Source organism: Pan paniscus, chromosome 2, assembly GCF_029289425.2.
Source record: "Pan paniscus chromosome 2, NHGRI_mPanPan1-v2.0_pri, whole genome shotgun sequence".
Classification (NCBI taxonomy): Eukaryota; Metazoa; Chordata; class Mammalia; order Primates; family Hominidae; genus Pan; species Pan paniscus.
Window position 1 is genome coordinate 184,069,304 of NC_085926.1, and position 20,257 is coordinate 184,089,560.

The 20,257-nt window shown below is 46.4% G+C and overlaps 1 protein-coding gene across 10 annotated transcripts in view; it reads right to left on the reverse strand.

Annotated features, from left to right (window-relative positions):
* Nucleotides 1-20,257, reverse strand: part of DGKG (diacylglycerol kinase gamma) — a 228,162-nt gene that overhangs the window by 63,689 nt on the left and 144,216 nt on the right. For all 10 annotated transcript variants that reach the window (XR_004670872.3, XR_004670871.3, XR_008624956.2 and 7 more), the window contains one exon: nucleotides 14,424-14,514. Coding sequence is in view for 7 of the 10 variants with exons in the window: in XM_055110769.2 (XP_054966744.1) it covers nucleotides 14,424-14,514 (91 nt within the window). In the remaining 3 variants the exon portion in view is untranslated. The remainder of the gene's footprint in view (nucleotides 1-14,423; nucleotides 14,515-20,257) is intronic.

A 20,257-nucleotide genomic window follows, 5' to 3' on the forward strand; every position in this document is an offset into this window, starting at 1 on the left:
CAGATCAGAGCCCCAGATAGACCCTAAAAGGCAGAGGGGTGGCTGACCTAGACCTGAGTGAAATCCCCCACCACCCCGCACACTGCCTCTTTTTTGAGGGAACAGGACACTGACAGGAAATAGGGAAAGAGAAAGCACCAATAAGCCACACTGTGCAGCCCCCGGGGCCTGTGGGACTTAGGTAAGAACGAGGCAGTGGTGCTCATTTACAGCGAGAGCATTTCTGATACCGTGGGCGGGGAGCAGCCTCTCTCTGTGAATTAGCTTGGCAGGTTGGAATGTAAGTCAGACTGTGGTGAAGGCTGGATGCCGTAGGGTCTCATTTGGTTTGGACATAGGAGAGTACCTGAGGGAGAGGGTTAGCTGAGCCTTAGTAAATGTCAATTATAGTAGCCTGAATTCTGCATAGAGGCCACAGAGTTGCGGACTACTTACATTGTTTTCTGCTGTACACGCTGCCTAAACTGCCCATCAGCTCTTTTATGCCCATTAAAATACCCTTCCAGCTCAAAGGCTTTCTCCTCTATGAGGCTTTCCTCAATGCTCTTGCTAGAAATGAATCTTCCCCTTCTCTGAATTTTCACTGCCTTGTTTTCTCCTCTTAAAGGAAATGTATATTCTGCCATGCATTTTGCATAGTTGTCTGTCCCCTAGGAGACTTTAAACTCATAGAAGGCAGGGACCATATCTGACAGCTCTGTGTTCTTCACAGTTCCTGGCATGTCTTACCCATATCAGGTGTCCAATATAACTATTTGTGAGTTGAAAGAAATAATGTGTGCAAAAATCCTAAAATGGAAACCCAGGTGTTCTTTGAAGAAATGTGATAAGGTTTCTTTGCTTCCGTATGAGTTCCCCCAACCTCTCTGGATGAATATAGTGAACAAATAAAGTGGACCAAATTTCCAGGATAGGGAGAGACATGGAAGGTTAATCCAAGTCTCCATCAAGTGGTCCTCTGATCACAGCTGAAGGAAATCCATACCTGAACACCTGAATAGGTAACAAGAGTAGGGCACATGGGGCATGTTTTATATGAGAGAGACATTAAGAGGCAGAAGACAGGAGTACTCACTGATCCATCAAGAATGATGAGAACCTACTTATTCTGTGCTAGACTCTAGGGATGGAGCAGAAATGGGACACAGTCCCTGTCCTCAAGGTACTTCCAGTGGGTCAATACTAGAGGCAGTGGTGTGCAGTTAATGCTTAACAGCAGACTCCCTTGGAGGAAAAAAAGCCTTTGTTATTGTGTTCCATGGTGGTGTAAATATTCCTACTATGGCCAATTTCAAGTGACCATGATGACATCACCAAAAGGCAAGTTGGGAAGAGATACACCAGCAAGCAAGCTTGCTCTAGCACACCGCTGGCTGGAGGCAACGGGGAAGAAAAGGAAGTAGTTACCTGCATGTCTGCAGGGCCTATGGCCATAATAGAGAAAGTACTGGGAGTCAAAGAAAAACAGGGCAAACAACAATATCTGTTTTCCTCAGAGAAAAACTAGAGAGAATGTTTCTAGTGTCAATAACCTGATGTGGCTCAGAAAGGAAGAAAAGGTGATGTATTGAGTGGCGACAACATTATTGGAAAGACAGTCCAGTATTTTTTTTTTTAAGACGGAGTTTTGCTCTTGTTACCCAGGCTGGAGTGCAATGGTGCGATCTTGGCTCACTACAACCTCTGCCTCCTAGGTTCAAGGGATTCTCCTGCCTCAGCCTCCCGAGTAGCTGGGACTACAGGCGCATGCCACCAAGCCCAGCTAATTTATGTATTTTTTTTAGTAGAGACAGGGTTTCACCATGTTGGCCAGGATTATCTGGATCTCTTGACCTCGTGATCTGCCCACCTCAGCCTCCCAAAGTGCTGGGATTACAGGCATGAGCCACCACGCCTGGCTTTCAGGACAGTCCAGTATTATCCACATACACAAACTGGCCTGGCCTGTAGCAACTCTTACAGAACAGTGGCTTCTCCTGCATTCAGAGGTGCTGGTTTATATCATTTTAGGAGCTGATGTCTATTGTGGGCAGTTAGATAATGATATTAATCCACACGTATGTTATATATTATTAATATATATCATTTATTGAGTATTATGAACCAGCACTTTATATATTTTATGTCTAATCTTCACAACCCTACAATGTCAGTATTTGTATTCCCATTTATTTTTTTGAGACAGAGTCTTGCTCTGTAGCCCAGGTTGGAGTGCAGTGGCATGATCTCGCCTCACTGCAACCTCTGCCTCCTGGGTTCAAGTGATTCTCCTGCCTCAGCCTCCTGAGTAGCTGTGATTACAGGTGCACACCACCACATCCGGCTAATTTTTGTATTCTTAGTAGGGATGGGGTTTCACCATTTTGGCCAGGCTGGTCTTGAACACCTGACTTCAGACAATCGGCCTGCCTCAGCCTCCCACAGTGCTGGAATTACAGGGTGTGAGCCACTGCACCCGGCCTTGTATTCCCATTTTTACAGATGAGGAAACATTGACTCGGTGACACTAAGGAAGGAATGTCTTTCCAAATTTGTCAAGGTTCATGATAGTCCTCATGAAGCTGCGGGTTTCATGCATGAGATGCAAGTGACGAGATCAAGAAGTCAGCCCAACTTACAGAGTGCACGCACCCGATGCCTCTTACTCTTGTGCTTTGTTACCTATGAGATCGCATTTAGAGTATTATAGAACAGGAATTTGATTTTTCATTTTAAGGCGGACCATGAAAAAAATGGAGTGTATCAAGAGAAGAGTGGTCCAGAATATTTGGGGGTCTATAAATCAAGTCCTCTAAGGAACTGAGGCTGTTTAGCTCAGTGAAGATGAAGAGGAGACACCATGAAGATACATCACCAGCCCTATGAAAGGCAGTCATGTGGAGGAGTGTGCAGGATGCTCTGTGTGCCCCTAGAGGGTGAAAATGGGCCCAGTGGATGGAGAATTCAGTCATGCACCCCGTAAACACTTATTGTGCACCGATTTTGTTCCAAGTATTGTTCTAAGTGCTGTCTAGGGAAGAAGATGACAAGGAATGGGACACACAATCCTTGTTCAACATCAGGAAGAACTTTCTGAAGATCAGAGCTGTCCAGTAACGCAGCAGGCTTCTTGAAAAGTAGTGAGCTTCCTATCTTTGGAGCATTCAGGAGGAGGCTGGGTGCCCACTTATCAGAATGTGCTAGGATGAGTCTTTTGTGGAGTGGTAAGTGGAACTAAATCCCCTTCCAGTTCCAAAATTCCACATCTACATTCAGCTTTGTTTTGGCAGGCTAGCGTGTGCTGTGCTGAAAGAGTGCCATCCTGACCCCCCACTTCCACCTAGCCTTGTCTGCCCTGCTGTGTGCTCCGAGTTCTCTGACAGTGAGCTGAGGTGGGCCAGTTAGACTGGAAAGTGGCTGCATCTGTGACAGGAATGATGGAGTTCTGGCGGGTTTGTGTGGGCTCAAGGAATGCGGCATTGAAGCCATGTACACACAACCTGCTTAAGAACATCCCATGGGCAGAAAATGTTTTCTTCCTCTTTAGCCCTCCTCTGTTGCTGTGCCAGGCAGGCACAATGGTGCCTTTGAGAGGGGCAGCTGGAAGGGGGTGTTGGCAGGCAGACTGGAAGTAGAATATTGCAGCTGGGGGTGGGGGTGCCCAAATTCATTTCCAGGAGTGAGCCGGCACTGGGTGCCAGTTTCCAAAACAAAACTGCTGTTTCTCAGAGTTCACAGTGATGGGTTGCTTCAGAGTTGGACAGAAGGCAAAGCTGTTTCCTATCCGCTGCTCCACCCTCCCCAAGTGTTTTTTTCTCTTTCTTTTTTTTTTTTTAAACTGGTGTGTTAAGGGATTCTTGCTCTGGATGCAGATTAATAGGCTTTGCTGTCTGTCTGGGAAGCTGAGGCCAACCTGGAGTGGATGGGGCTTTTTGAGGGATCACACTTTCCTGCAGACAAAGCAGGGCTTGATGGCCTGGGGGCCAGCAGGGATCATGGGCAGGTAGGCTTCTGAGCCATGAGAGAGGGCTCAGAATGGAGACCCTTTCTGCCCTGCAGGGTGACTTCCACCCTACAGCCACCTGGCACCCTCACTGCCACATGAGCTCTGCCCACTCACTGTCTTAATTCTGTTGGGTGGGAAAGAGGGGGGAGAATGTTGGCATTTCCTGTCCTGGTTCACAGTTGTCCCGGACCCTCTGCTACTATCAAAGATACCACCAATAGCTTCCTAGAGATGGGCGTGGGAGGCCTTCTCACTCACTGTGCAGTTAGGAGAAGGCATGAGTGCCAGCCATCTTCCCCTTTGTGTTACAAATGCAGCAAGGTGGGCCCCTTTTTCTGGTAGCTTCCAAGAAACAGGCGGGTCTTGAGGCTGGCCAAGTGATCATTTCTAATGTTCACACCAATTGTGGAATTTCCTATACTTGGTTCAATTTTATAATCAACAAATAACTATTGAGGAATTAGTTCATTTTGGGCATCGTGCTAAGTCCAGGGGTATAGAATGAATAAGATAAAGTCCTTGCTTCAGAAAGCTGACTGCCTGATAGATATGCCAAGTCCTGAATGGGAGCCCCTTTATCAACTAAATGGACACATGACTTTTCTAAAAGCAGGAAGGTAATGCAGAGGTCATCTCCTACTGCAGGTCCCGTGGCATTGTGAAGGGCGTATGGGCTGGGGATCACAGATTGAGGCTTGAAACTCATCTGATCTTGGGAGTACTTACTTGTTTTATGAGATGCAGTTTCCTTGGGTAAATAATGGGAATAATACACAACCATGCAGAGCTGTTATAAAGATGAAATAAGACAGAGCTTGCCACGTGGTAAGTACTCAGTAAGTTGCTGCTATTGTTATTCATTTGTTGATCCTAATGGGCTTGAGATATAACACGTGTGTGTGCACAGTGGTATTTATCCAACCCCTTGTAGATTCTATGACCTTCTTTAAAGATTCAGTTCTTCTACCTTCTTAATTCCTCTTCTAGTGAAGACTAAGATTAGTAAGCTTGTGACTTCACAGGATAAGTTAGAAAAACAAAGACATATCCACTATAGCCAACAAGACATATTTGTATATAATATTCTCTGTTTAATAACCTGTGATTGTAGAGGAAGAAAAGGATTGTAATGTTTCTCTTCCCTGAGGTTCCCAAATCTCCTGTGTGTGGTGATGAAGATCATGAATTCCTCTGAATATTCTAAAAAGTCTAGGTCATTTCCCACTGATGGGGCCTCACAGTTTATTGTTACTTAAAAGATGCATTTGTTTGGTAGACATTGCTTGGGGAAAGTTATTCTTTTAGTAAGGGACCTTGGTGGTAGAAGATGTACGCTTCCTGGGGCTGGGACAGAAGTTGGCTGAGAGGATCTTCCAGAAAGAAATGTATTGTGGGAGAGCATTCTGACCCAACATGCTGAATCACGTGACCCCCAACTTTGATCTTCTGAGACTTTCTTGGGCCCCGTCTATTAAACATGCTGCATATCCCTCAACAACTACTTTGTGAAAATGTAGGCATAAAACATAATCTTTAAAAGTTACTTCTAAGTCCATGGAAGACACAAAGTAGATAGAGCCAGGAGTCTGAAGACAAAAGAAAATCAAAGCAATTCACAAAGAACAAAAGAAATGGAAAAGAACAGGAAAATAAAAGCATATGAATGAATAGAGGCTTGAAGTGAACTACAGGGTGCACATTAGTAAGAAATAAAAAAGAGGGTCATTTAAGAAAAAGAAAAAGTTTTATGTGCCAGAAACTGCAAGCAAACAATGGAATTTTGTAAGGGAAAGTTGACAGAAACAGTTTTTCTTTAGTAAGCTGAACGATTCTAAGCATTAGTGAAGGAAACTCGTAGTCAGTGCACGATTGAAAGAGACAGAGATGGGGATGATGGAGCTGCATTTAAAAATGAATAAAGATTTAATAAGCCAAAGAATCACAGAGGTCCTCAGGAGGCCTGATGTTAAAGAAACAAGGGCTAACGTTACTCTAAGATTGAAACGAGGCCAATGTTATAGCAGTGCTGATTCCTGGTTGGTGGGATTGGGGGTTATTTTCTTTTTTGCCCTTCTGTATTTTAAAATGTTCTGCCATGAATTTGGATTACCTTTGTAATCGGGAAAAGAGGTTAGCCCACATATTAGGAGTAGCAGAAAGAAACCGATTAGGAGGAAGCAGAAAGAAACCAAGTGGTGAGAACCGGTGAATGGGCAAGAAGAAGCAACCAGAAGTGGCAGGAGCTGCCTTGGATGGTCTCACAGTGAAGGTGATGCTGGAATGAGGGAGCTGCTGGACTGGATTGAGGAAGGGAATAAACTAGAAGGAGGAGCTCTCTCAGGACCATTCTAGCCTTACTTTTGACTCCATGGTTTGATATGTAATCAGGTTGGCCCTCTTATTTTCCACGAACTCAAAATCCCTTCTAATGCTCTTCTCAACTTTCCCTTCCCCATGCGTGTTTCCATTTCTTCCACTGTGGCAGCATGGACAGGCTGTACGTCAGCCAATTCCTACTTTCCTTACTCCAGGGAAAGGCTCTACCTGTGGTAGCTGAGAAGAAGGTTCAGATCATATCAGGAGAGACCAAGACTTGAAGACCTCTTTCCCTCTAGTTTAAGAGTGTGCAGCACTGCAGGTGGATGCTAAGACAGAGTAGAGAATGCCCACAGCTGGAGCTTAAGAGCCGTGGGTTCTCTTCTGCACATACTGGTTTGGGTGAAGTTAGTCAAGGTACTTAACCTGTGAAGTCCTTGATGTCTCTTTTTTAAAAATAATAGCACTGGCCAGGTGTGGTGGCTGATGCCTGTAATCCCAGCACTTTGGGAGGCCAAGGCAGGTAGATGTATTGAGGTCAGGAGTTTGAGATCAGCCTGGCCAACATGGTGAAACCCCATCTCTACAAATACAAACATTAGCCAGGCATTGTGGTGTGTGCCTGTAATCCCAGCTACTTGGGAGGCTGAAGTAGGAGAGTCACTTGAACCTGGGAGGCAGAGGTTTCAGTAAGCTGAGATCGCACCACTGCACTCCATCCTGGGTGACAGAGCGAGGCCCTGCTTCAAAATAATAATAATAATAATGGCGCTGGTTTAGATTGGAATAGCTAAAGGTATCTGCCCAATCTTAAAGGACAGTAATCTGACTCATTATTTGTGCTAAATGTTAGTTTTAGAATATGGATTCTCATAGGTGAGACCCATATCCTGATATGGTGATACGGATTAAATATCAACAGCATAGTACCCAGCACATCCTTTTTTTTAAATTAAAATTTTTAAAATTTAACCATTTTAAAGTGTCAGTGGCATTTAGTCACACTGTCTTTTTAAAGTGTTAGAATAACATAGTCATTTGGGTTGGTTCCATTTTGTTGCAATAAAAAAATGTTGCATTGCACCTCTATGCTCATGTGCGAGAAACTCTCTAGATCGATGTTGAGAAGAACTTGCTGGGTCATATAGGCTATAAATGCATTTTCGGATTGGCGTGTATTGCTGAACCGCTCTCCAAAGTGGCTTACCACTGATGTTCCCACCAGCAGTGTCTGAGAGTTCCCATTTCTGCTCCTCCTCACGGATAGTGGCTGGGTTTTCATGGAACTCCATAGGGCAGTTAAAAGTGACCAACCAGGCCGGGTGCAGTGGCTCATGCATGTAATCCCAGCACTTTGGGAGGCCAAAGTGGGCTGATCACTTGAGGTCAGGAGTTCAAGACCAGCCTGGCCAACATGGCGAAACCCCGTCTCTACTAAAAATATAAAAATTAACTGGACATGGTGGTGGGTGCCTGTAATTGCAGCTACTTGGGAGACTGAGGCGGGAGAATCACTTGAACCTGGAAGGCAGAGGTTGCAGTGAGCTGAGATTGTGCCATCGCACTCCAGCCTGGGCGACAAGAGCAAAACTCCTCAAAAAAAAAAAAAAAAAGTGACCAACCTGCTCTATCAGCACTAACACGGAGTGATCTCAAGAACATAAAGGTGAGTGAAAAGGTAAGTTCAGAGCATAAAGAGGCTGGGGGCTTCAGCTTTATCTGTAATATTTTATTTCTTCTGTTGAAAAATAGTTGAAGGGGCCAGGCGCGGTGGCTCACGCCGTAATCTCAGCACTTTGGGAGGCCGAGGTGGGTGGGTCACCTGAGGTTAGGAGTTCAATACCAGCCTGGCAAACATGGCAAAGCCCTGTGTCTACTAAAAATACAAAAATTAACTAGGTATGGTGGCTGGCACCTATAATCCCAGCTACTCAGGAGGCTGAGGCAGGAGGATCACTTGAACCCAGGAGGAAGGGGTTTCAGTGGGCTGAGATCGCGCCACCGCACTCCAGCTTGGGTGACAGCAAGAGCTCCATCTCAAAAAAAAAACAAAACAACAACCACAACAACAAAAAATGGAAAAATAGTTGAAGTAAATAAGACAAAATAATGACAATATCAATTCTGAGTGAGGGGGAGTTGGGAGTATTTGATATACTATTCTCAAGACTTTTCTGTATTAAAAAAATCCTCAAACACCCAAGAATGATCAATAAATACTAAAAAAAAAAAATTAAAAAATCCTCAATTAAAAGGAGTAATTGATGTGCAGAGATTCCCAAAATATACTGGATAACCAGATTTTTTTTTGAGCAGCTTCCAGATTTGGACTTACTTCCCCTCCATCAAAGTTTATATTAGTTCATATTAGTGGAGCTGGCTGGCCTTCCCTTGTGAATATGTTTTAAAGATTGGATTAAATATCAAGGAATTGGGCCAGGCACAGTGGCTCATGCCTGTAATCCCAGCACTTTGGGACGCCGAGGCAGGTGGATCACGAGGTCAGGAGTTCGAGACCATCCTGGCCTACATGGTGAAATCCCGTCTCTACTAAAAATGCAAAAATTAGCTGGGCGTGGTGGTGCACGCCTGTAGTCTCAGGTACTTGGGAGGCTGAGGGAGGAGAATCACTTGAACCTGGGAGGCGGAGGTTGCAGTAAGCCAAGATCACACTACTGCACTCCAGCCTGGCGACAGAGCAAGACTCTGTCAAAAAAACAAAACAAAACAAAAAAAAACAAGGAATTTTGTAAGTTCTTATTTTTAGCCAGTGAAATGAAACATCTCTACAAAATGTAAAATAAGTGCTTGAGTTGAAGCCTGTCTGGTTTGCTCTACCTATGATCCCATCCAGAAACCTCTGCAAGGTTATTCTGGGCCTGGGGTGGGGGAGGTGACTCACTGTGTGCCTCCCTCGCCCCACCCCCCACCTGCTTAATCAGGTGAAATCAGGTTAGAATGAATATTAAGAGCCTCTGGAAGGGAAGAGATGTCAGAGAGGAGTACCCTGAGAGACTGCCTTAGACCAGGGATGGTGAGGGTGAGGGTGGGGGTGTGGGGACATGCTGGCTTCTTTTTTTTTTTTTTTTTTTGAGAGAGAGTTTTGCTTTTGTCACCCAGGCTGGAATGCAATGGCCTGGTCTCCACTCACTGCAACCTCTGCCTCATGAGTTCAAGAGATTCTCCTGCCTCAGCCCCCTGAGTAGCTGGGATTGCAGGCATGTGCCACCACACCCGGCTAATTTTGTGTTTTTAGTAGAGATGAGGTTTTACCATGTTGGCCAGGCTGGTCTCGAACTCCTGACCTCAGGTGATCTGCTGACCTCAGCCTCCCAGAGTGCTGGGATTGTAGGCATGAGCCACCGCACCCAGCCAACATGCTGGCTTCTTAATTAGGGCCCACAATGATTTATGGAGCACCCAGTTTCCAGGTACAGCACTCACGTTCACAGGCCTTCCTTTGTGGTCTCATAGAAGAAGCATCTAGGGTGAACGTTTGCAATATTTTTTTATGCTCCCGTTTTGACAAATGGAAAAAATTATTTCCTGCTTTTAACGTTATCTGAAATGTCAAAATAAAGACTGGGAATAAGGACATTGGATATGCCCAAACCTGGTTGAGAGTCTGTGCTCTAGACTGAGCTTCTCAAGTGCCAGTACTGCCCCGAAACTCTCGGGTGTCTGGCAAATCTGGATTTGAAGCCTGACCTGATCGCTTGTAGGTTATGGACCTCAGGTGAGCTTCTTACCTTCTCTCAGCCTGTGTCCCCCTTCTCTGGAAAGGTGATTATGACACCTGCCACTTAGGGCTGCTTTGCAGATTCCATGAGGCACTTAGCACCACTGCCAGTTACATAAAAAAACAAAAACAAAAAGCCCTGAAAACTTCAATCCTAATAATGGCCTTGGGAGGTAGACTAACCCCCATGCCCCCCATTTTATAGATGAGAATACTAAGGCTCAGATATACAGTTCAATAAGTGGCTTAACCTAAGCACAGACCAGGGCTCGCTGCCAGGCCTTGTGACTCCAAGTCAGGGCCCTGGCCACGTGTCTACAGGTAAGCAGGAGATTTAGAGTCACCTTCTCCCCCGCCTGAGTCACAGGCAGGGCCAGGAGTGATTTGACTCACGTGGCTCTGCAGGACTCTTTGCATCTAGTTTCCTTAGCACTAGGTCAGCAAGCGCCATATTGAACAGCTTTTGTGTGTTCTGTGGACTCCCTTCAGTTTCTCTTTTGTCCAGTTGGCCCAGTTGGCCACAAGCTTCGTTTCAGAGATGAGACCAAGTCTCCTATTCCTTCTCAAACAGCCACTAGCCTCAGAGAAATCGCCTGTATATCACCTGAATGGCTTTTTTTTTTCTTTCTTTTTTTTTTTTTTTTTTTTTGAGACAGAGTCTTGCTCTGTTCCCCAGGCTGGAGTGCAGTGGTGCGATCTCGGCCCACTGCAACCTCTGCCTCCCAGGCTGAAGCCATCCTCCTGCCTCAGCCTCCCAAGTAGCTGGTATTACAGGCCTGCACCACCACACCCGGCTAATTTTTGTATTTTTAGTAGAGACGGGGTTTCACCATGTTGGCCAGGCTGGTCTCAAACTCCTGACCTCAGGTGATCCACCCGCCTTGGCTTCTCAATGTGCTGGGATTACAGGCGTGAGCCACCGCGCCTCGCCACGCGAATGGCTTTTAATGGAAACCTTCCCTGCAGTCTCTCATTTGAGCTTTAAGTTTCACCATCCAACTTCTTACCAGATTGGCAAAAAAAAAAAGAAGAAAAAAAAAGGAAGAACCTAAATAGACTTCACTGTTCCCCTAAGTTCCTTACAGCTGTGCCCTTCCTCTGGTCACTGAACCTGTCAACCTAAGTTCCCTCAACCGTAAAGTGAGGACATTAATATTGGCCCTGCCTGTTCTGTGCATCAAAATAAATGAGATGCTGTGTGGGAAGACCTTTTGCAAACTTTAACGCAGTTTTCCTCCTCTCTGACTCTCTCTCCTATGATCCAGCCTGAATCTATTCCTTCCTCAAATGAGAAGTAGGACTGAGTCTTCTGTTCTTTGCAAAGCATTTCTCAGCACACCTGCCCAGCTGCATGAGCTGAGAGGAAATCAGCATATTAAGGAAGAAGAAACAGTGCCTCCTGCTGAAGACTTTACTGCTTCTAGCACCTGTTAGGTAAATCTCTATTTATTGGGTTCCAAGCTAAATTCACTCTAAAAGACCTGGAATCTTCTCTCTTATCAGTTTTCAGCAATGAAGTTTTGGTTGAGACACTGAATGTACCTAAGCCTCATTTTTAAAATGTGATAATAGTTGCCTTGCTGCGTTGTCATAGCATATTAGGACATGTTATGGTCGGCAGTCAAAGCACGTGACTTTTTCCTGTCCCACTGGACTTTTCTCTCCCTTCAGTTTACCCTTCTTTTTTTTTTTTTTTTTTTTTTTTTTAAGACGGTGTCTTTCTCTGTCTTGCGCAGGCTGGAGTGCAGTGGCACCATCTCAGCTCACTGCAGCCTCTGCCTCCTGGGTTCAAGCGATTCTCCTGTCTCAGCCTCCGAAGTAGCTGGGACTACAGGCGCCCACCACCCACACCTGGCTAATTTTTGTACTTTTAGTAGAAACAGTATTTCATCATGTTGGCCAAGCTGGTCTCGAACTCCTGACCGCTGGTGATCCACCTGCCTCGGCTTCCCAAAGTGCTGGGATTACATGTGTGAGCCACTGCACCTGGCCCAGTTTACCCTTCTAAATCTCTGTGCCTCAGCTTGCTTCTCCATAAAATGGGGATAATAATCTCTGGACTACTTAGCTCACAGGGTTGGTTGTGTGACTTTGAAATAAAGGCTATGGTGGGGAACTGAAGACGGCGAAATGTAGTAGCAATGCCTCAGTGGGGTTATTTGCTGGTCTGGGGCTGGTGGGTCGTGTGCTGGTTCTCAAAGGCCTGGCCTGTTGTCTGCAGCAACCACGTTTAGAAGGTCCCTTAGCATAGCTGCTCTTACCAGCTCTTCCTGAGGCCCCTGACACTCTCCCATCTCCCTGCAAGGCTCTGCGGTCTCCTTACACCTGTTACCCCCATGCCTCGCCCTGTCCATCTCTTAGTCCCCCTCTGGATCACAAGGCACAGGACCATTCACCGCTATTCTCTGGATACAGAAATGGTGCCTGCCCCAATCCTGAGGGCTGTCAGAAGCTGCCCATCACAGGACACGCTCAGCCCCACTCCCCCAGCTAACCCTCATGAATAAATACTAAAAAGACTCATTATGGAGAGATAAGGAAAACAGGAAGTGCTTCTGAAAGCTCCCAACAACACCCTCCCTCCAGACCAGTGAACAACCCCACCCCCTCCAGAGGCCACCAGTGTCTTTAGCAACGAGGCCCCCTCTGCGGTTGAGGAAGAGCCTCTGTCTCTCAAACCCAGAGGGGACTGTGGGGCCTGGAGCCGGGAGGGCAGGCCAGAGGCAGGGGAGCTGAGTTGCTGTATTCTGGGCACAATTTCAAGGCCAGCTGCAGGGAGAACAAGCAGTCGCTGTGCGCCTGCAGCTGGCTGTGGTTAGGCCAGGGCTGTCCCTCACTTGTGGTATATTTAAAGAGACCCCACCAGACGGCTGTGCCAAGGGGAAAAAATGCACACATATCCCTTTTAGCCACACTCGGTTCCCCTGCCAAGGCCTCTCCTCCTTCCTCAGCTCCCAGCACTGCGTTCACACGTCAAGAGAGGAGGACCGGCTTCTCAGACTCCCTATGTGCCACCTGGGGACACACAACCTGGCGCCTGGCCTCTCTGCCCTCTTACCAAGCTGGCCAAAAGTTCAGGGGATTAGCCAGATCGGCGCCTCCCACCCTGGCGTTGGTAACCCAGCAACCGAAGAGGAGAGGCAGGCAGATGAGTCAAATGCAGCCGCACAGAACCTCTGGCTTCGTGTTTTGTTTGTGAAAACTCCCTGTGAGTGAGGAGCACAGGGGCCCTTCCGGCAGGGAGGGGCAGGGCTTTCCTACACCACTCCAGGCCACAGGTGCCTCCTCCAGGGAGGCCCAGGCCCCACTGGACTGCAGTGCGGGCTTAGAGGCCAAGCTGGTGGGCCAAGAGGAGCCCACCCTGGCTGAACTCTCTGGCTGCCTCTTCCACTTATTTTTCTCAAGTGAAAACAAGACTACGGGCCTAAATCCCACGGGAAGGTAGGCCTGGTAGCAAGAACTCTGGGCAAGAGAACCAATGGGCGTAAAGTCCCACGGAGCAGGCGTGCATAGAAGTTTGGGCTTTCAGGTGGCCAGAGACCAAGGAGCTGTCCTCATGGCAATCAATGAGAGGGCTTCCGGAGCGAAGCCCAGCCAACGTGGGGTGAGAGGGTGGGAAGTGGGCAGCTTATCAACCAGGGGAGGGGAGGCAGCAGGCAGACTGTCTGAGGCAGGCCCCTACAAGTGCCGGAAGAGTTAGTGAAACACAAGTGCACCAACAGGATTGGCTACATAATTTGCGGGGCCTAGTTCAAAATGAAAATGCCAGGTTCTTTGTTAGAAAATTATCAAGGATTTCAAGACAGTGACAGCATAGGATGAAATCAAGGGCCCTTCTAAGCACAAGGACATTTTGTGACCACACAGGTTGCACACCCACAAAACTGACCCTGGGTACCTGTGAGTCAGCTCGCTGAAGCAGATGTGAAAATCAAGGCAGGTCAGCTGGGGGATGTCTGGCTGCAGCCCCTATACTCCCCACCCCTGCTGCCCTGTAACACCAGTTCCCAGACTTTTACCAGGCTTGGGACATTGTCTCTCCAACAGCAGCCCCTCTCCCTGTGCTGATGGCAATGGAGACTTTATCTCTCAGAAAAGAGGGAATCGTAAGGCCACGGTGGAAGGAGGGCTGAGGGCTGGAATGAAGTGTGGCTCTGGGCTCTCGGGGCCTCTGAGTCCCAAAGCCCCCCAGGGATTCTCTAGACAGGCCACTGGAGCCTTCTGAGTGAGCGTATGGAGGTGTTTAGGAACAGGATGGAGAAACAACACAGACTACGCTCTGGGTCACCTCTTAAGGTCCCAAGAGGATACATCCTATGCATGTGTGACAGTCCAGGAGCAGAACCAAGATCCAGGAAGCCTTCTCCCCACTTGGGAACTTACCTCCAACTCAATGTGGTCGTGGAGTTTCTTGCAGGTCGCTGCAAAAGTCTCCGAGGTGCCAAATTCAAAGTACCACAGCTTGTTCTTCATCCTGGACCACAAAGCAGAGAGATGTCTCAATATTCCATACTTGAAATGCTCATGTAAAATAGCTATGTTCTTTGGATTGGGAGGCCCAAGCCTTCAGCAATTTCCCCAATCTTACATTTTCAGCACTTGTTAATCAGATGATCAAGGAATAGAAATTTTTTACCAACTGTTCTTGCTCGGAACTTAGAGAAAATCCACTTATTTCTTAGACATCACGGCAACCCTGGGTGAACTACCAACTGCTCCCCGAGTTTCCTGGTCAGAACAGGAAGAAGGTCTCTGTAGCTGCATTAAGGAAAGAGCTCTACGAGAAGTCAAGCTAGAGGTGGCAAATATCAATACAGTGCTCTGGCCACTGTCCTTTCCATTACTCAGGCAGAACTCTCTTTTGGGTATGTTTGGGGTGTAAAGGGAAGATCCTTCTAAGACTTGAGGGATGTGCAGTCTTAGGACAGAGGAGGGATAGCCCCACACTAACCCAGCTAAAATGCGTGCTGCATTGCCCAGGCTCTGACTGGGGGAAGCAGAGTGGCAAGAATTAGATACAGACTTGCGGCAAGTTGGAAAAAAAGAAGAGTTGATTGGTAGCAATAATCACCTCCCCTCTTCCTCAAATGTATTTGCTTAGGCCATGGCAATCCTTCAGTTAAGGGCAAGCCTTGTCATATTTGCTTCAAAGTAAGAGTCCACTACTTTGAGCTTTAAAAATTTTCAGCATTTTCCTTAAGAGAAAAAAAAATCAATCAATGGGGTTCCCATGTAGCTGGGGGCTTTGCAAAGTCAGATGGTGTGTCCTGACACTTGGTGCTTTTGATCAGATGGTCTCACTAGGAAGTGTTTCTGAAGGTATTCCATTCCTTCCACCCCAACTGTCACCCCATTATCAGGGGTTGGCTAAGAAAAGGGACACCTGTCCAGTTTACGAGCTGACAGATTTTGCTAAGGAAGGATTAAACAAAATCACATTCTTCTTGGCACTCAGAAGAGAGGATGCCACCTTGCATGCTGCTAATCCTCTCTCCTCAGGTTTGCAGATGAAGGGGAAAGGAGCAGTCTTCAGAGGGAAGAGGGCTCTTATTTTTTCCTCATGTTCCTTAGGTTGTAGCAGATGACTCTCCAGAATAATAGACACAACTCTTTTCTGCAGATTTCCCCAAGAGTCTACCTAGAACTTGAAGATGAAACTGTGTTCTTCCATTGTATGAAGACTTCTGAGATCTAGTTGGTTGGGAAATAGCTTCTCTGACTCTTAGTATGCATGAAAAGAACTAATAAATGATGAAGAAAGTAAGAGTAAGCAAGCTCTGGGAATTATGCCTCATGAACAAAGTTAGAAGAGCTGGGTGTACTGTAAGCAGACCGGTGCTTCTCAACCCATGTGCTGTGGCACAGGCGTACCTGGGATATCAGTCTCCTCAGCCTGCAGAGCAGCCAGGTGGGATCTGGGACAGGCTGAGCCCCAATGCCATGGCAAACATTCTCATTTGTATTCCCAGTGTGCCACACATAGATTTTCATTTTCTATGCATGCCATGATGATGTAAAATAATTGGGGGAAACATTGTTCTAGATCACTGGTTCTCTGCATGCACAGTAATGTGCATATCTAATCACTTGGGGATTTTATGAAGATGCACATTCTGATTCAGTGGTTTAGGGTTAGGGCCCAAGATTCCTCATCTTCAGTGCTGCTGGTCCAGGGGATACTGTGAGTCATGTGGATCTGGAGACTATGCCTGTGGTTCTCATACATTGGTATTTATAAGAATTACCTGGGGAATGTGATTAAAGTGCTGCTTCCAGGGCTCCAATCTATAGAGATTCTATGAGAGAGTTGTGGAACGGGGCCCAGGATTGTGCATTTTTATGTGTGTCCAAGTGATCATTATGTAGATGGTCAGTGGACAGGACATTGCTGTAGATCCCAGTGAAATGAAAACATGGAAAAGGACAGAACCAGTTAAACCTGAAGGAGAGGATTCTCCAGGGAGGACAGAACGAGGGTCAGTGCCTTTCCACAGTCAATGATGGCAAAAGACTAAGTAACAGGAAAAACACAGATTGTCATAAATGTCAAAGCTGAGCATTCCTTTTTGGCAGCAAGAGCATCTTTGTAGCCAGGAGACTTGCTTGTGATTCCATTTTCAAATATCACTGCTGGCCTGAATCATGACTTTTGAAAGTTATTGCCAGGAGATTTAGAGTTTCAATAAAAGTTTCCGGAAGCCGCAGCTATTTTTGCCCAGTAGAAGATCTTCTGATGAGCTAATAAAGGTTAAGAGGTCACGGTTAGGTCAGCATCGCAGAATAACTGAGAAGATCAAACGGACTACTCATTCATTGCTGGCTGTGTAACCTTTGACAAGTGATTTAACGTTTTTAAGCCTCAGTTTCCTCATCTCTAAAATAGAGATAAGAAAAATATCTGCTTCAAGAGGTAGTTGAAAAGTTAAATGAGATGACAGCAAAGCACTTCACATAGGATTGCTGTATAGCAGGCTCATCAAGAATGCCAGCTACTTACTTATTAGCTATTACTATTTCAGTGTCTTGAGCTGGCATATTTGGATAATATAGTGAGGCAAAAATGACAGATAAGGATGTGTAGCTATAGATATTATATATTAATATTTTTCTGGGCAAGAAAAAATGTGATCACATTTATTAAATTATGTGTCTTGACTTTTGGTGAAAAAAATATGCTCCCCATATGTCCTTAATAGATTTTTCCAGAGTCATACCACGCCCTAATCCTTGATTAATTATCTTGACTGGTCACACAATTGGCCAAAGCGATGCTAATTGCTCATATACTTCGGAGAAAGTGCATGTTTGGTGTGAGACAAAGTATTCATCAATTCAACAGACATTCATTGTGCCAGGGACTGGAGAAGGTGTGCCTAGTACAACAAAGAACAAAATAGCATTCCTGGACATCTGGAGAAGACAGATAGGAAGCAGACCACAGTGTGGTTGGCCAAGAACCAGGCACCAGAGTTCGTAGCTGGAGGGACACCCAATTCTTAGAAGGATGTAGAAGGCAAACAGGGAAGGTGGAGAAAGAGCACTTCAGGCAAAGAAAGAAGCTAGGCCATGGGACAGGCAAGAGAGAGGATAGTCTTGCTGGAGGGGACACAGAACTCAAGGTAGGGCTTGGCCAGGTAAGGCTGGAGGCAGACAGGAGCAAGACTGTGAAGGGTAGGCACGCCACACTCAGGGTTTTGTGCTTTATCTTAAAATCTGGTGGGGCGCGACAGCTCACGCCTGTCATCCCAGCGCTTTGGGAGGCAGAGGCAGGTGGATCACCTGAGGTCAGGAGTTCGAGACCAGCCTGGCCAACATGGTGAAACCCCATCTCTACTAAAAATGCAAAAATGAGCCAGGTATGGTGGTGGGCACTGGTAATCCCAGCGGCTTGGGAAGCTGAGGTGGGAGAATTGCTTGAACCCGGGAGGCGGAGGATGCAGTGAGCTGAGAATGCACCACTGCACTCCAGCCTGGGTGATAGAGTGAGACCCCCGTCTCCAAAAAAAAAATTCTATAGGGAGTCATGGACCATCCTCAAGTGGCTGGGGAGGGGGATGTGGTGATGGTAGTGACCTGATCAGACTTAGGTTTTTTAAAGATCATTCTGTTCCGGGTGTGGAGAAGGGACTGGAAAGAGAGGTACAGACTGGAAGTTTGGAAAATAGTTTGGAGGTGGTGTAGAAATCCAGGAGATAACTGGGAAGGGCCTGGACAAGGGTCATGACAATAGCATTAGAAGAGAAGAGCGGGGGAGACTCACAAGCTAAAATTTAGGAGTTATTTTAGCTTACGGAACAAAAAAGAGGGGTCACAGTGATAGCCAAGTTTTTGTCTTAGACAGCGTGATAGGTGACAGGTGCCATTTCCTGAGAGAGGGGCACAGGATATTGATTCTCCAGTGGCTGTCGTCTTTGTAACTGAAAGACAGCACTTTTGTTTTTGGTTAATCTTTTCATTTATCCATCCATCCATTAAACATTTATGGACCCCTACTATGGGCCAGGTGCTGTGTAGGGCTTGGAGATAAGTGATGAATAAGACAAGCAAGACCCCTGCCCTACCCCCCAACCCCCCATTTTTTCGGGGGGTGGGGCAGAGTCTCATTCTGCCTCCCAGGCTGGAGTACAGTGGTACACTCTTGGCTCACTGCAACCTCCGCCTCCCTGGTTCAAGCGATTCTCATGCCTCAGCCTCCTGAGTAGCTGGGATTACAGGCACGTGCCACCACGCCCGGCTAGTATTTTGTATTTTTAGTAGAGACGGGGTTTCACCATGTTGGCCGGGCTGGTCTTGAACTCCTGGCCTTATGTAATCCATCCACCTTGGCCTCTCAAAGTATTGGGATTGCAGGCCACCGCACCTGGTCAAGCTTATACACTTTTAATAGTGTCACCAAGACCTAAGATTGAACCTCTGACCCACAAGGGACGTGGCTTTTAGATATGTTCAAAATGGAAATGCTTCTATTTCTCCTCTTTCAACGCAGGCACTTTTTGGCTAGAAGTGAATGCATTCTATTCCCATGGCCCTTTGGTTTTGCACTCTGCTAAACATTTTACACACACCATCTCCTTCAGTTCTCAGAAGAAGCTTACAGGTAGGTTACTCTAAGATTTCCTTATTGCTACAAATAAGGACATTCACAGATGGAAGTGAATTCTCCTCTGCCTCGTCTTCCTTTTCCTTTGTCAACACCAGCACACCACCACCACCACCCATTTCCAAAGCCTTCAGGAAAAGCCTATAGGCACGTGGTACCCTACAATTTGAGCTGGGAGATGCAGCCCCCACTCTCCCTGACTACCAGAGAGCCTGAGTGCAATGTTCCTTCTTCTCTTTTGAAGCTGTCTCCCCTCCTACTTTACTCTTAGCCCTTGTTGGAGGACCGTTGCTGCAGAATGTGGCACTGAGCTTTTGTCTGTTTCATCTTCTATTGTACAAGAATATGGCATCTGAGAGCTGAGAGGCTAGGGTTCATGACTGGCTTTGCCACTCACTGGCTGGGCAAGTTATTTAAATTATTTGAACCTTCACTTCTTCTACAAAATGGGAACATTATTTTCTACTCACAAAGTTGTGAGGCTTATGTGGCAAATGCAAAGTACCAAGCAGGTGTTTAATGCATAGTAAGTGCTCAGTAGCTCTTCTTCCTTGTTGCTAGGAGACACAATCACTGGAAGAAGACGCATTCCCCACAGGCTGCAGGGGTAAGGGCGGGTCTACTGTGGGGAGTCTATCGTAGGTGGCCCATATTTTTTGAAGAAAATAAAACTAACGATGTTTTCATGGCTGCTGGAATGCTTTTTCTGCATCTCTCTTCCTGAGTTGTCTTTGGCCCACCATTTTTTTTTTTCCCCTCTTATAATCACCTTTCAGCTGGAGATGACTAATCCTTAACCAGCTGTTCTGAGGCTGATTTCCAGTTCCATGAAACTCCTAGGTTCATTGTCAGGCTCTGAACTATCCAGATGAACCCATTCTTGAGGCAGAAGATCCTCCTGTGTGCTCCAAGGGACTCTCAGCCACATGGAGAAATGGCAAATACAAACAGTGACACCATGGCTCAACTCTATTTCTGGGTTTTCTTAATTGCCCCCTGGCTTATAAGAAAATAACATCAATTGCACACTAGCTAGTTGAATCTTTTCATTAGACAGATGAGAGAAAAAATGAGACTAACTAAAAATGTTCTTTTATGTTTGTCAGCAATTTAGGGC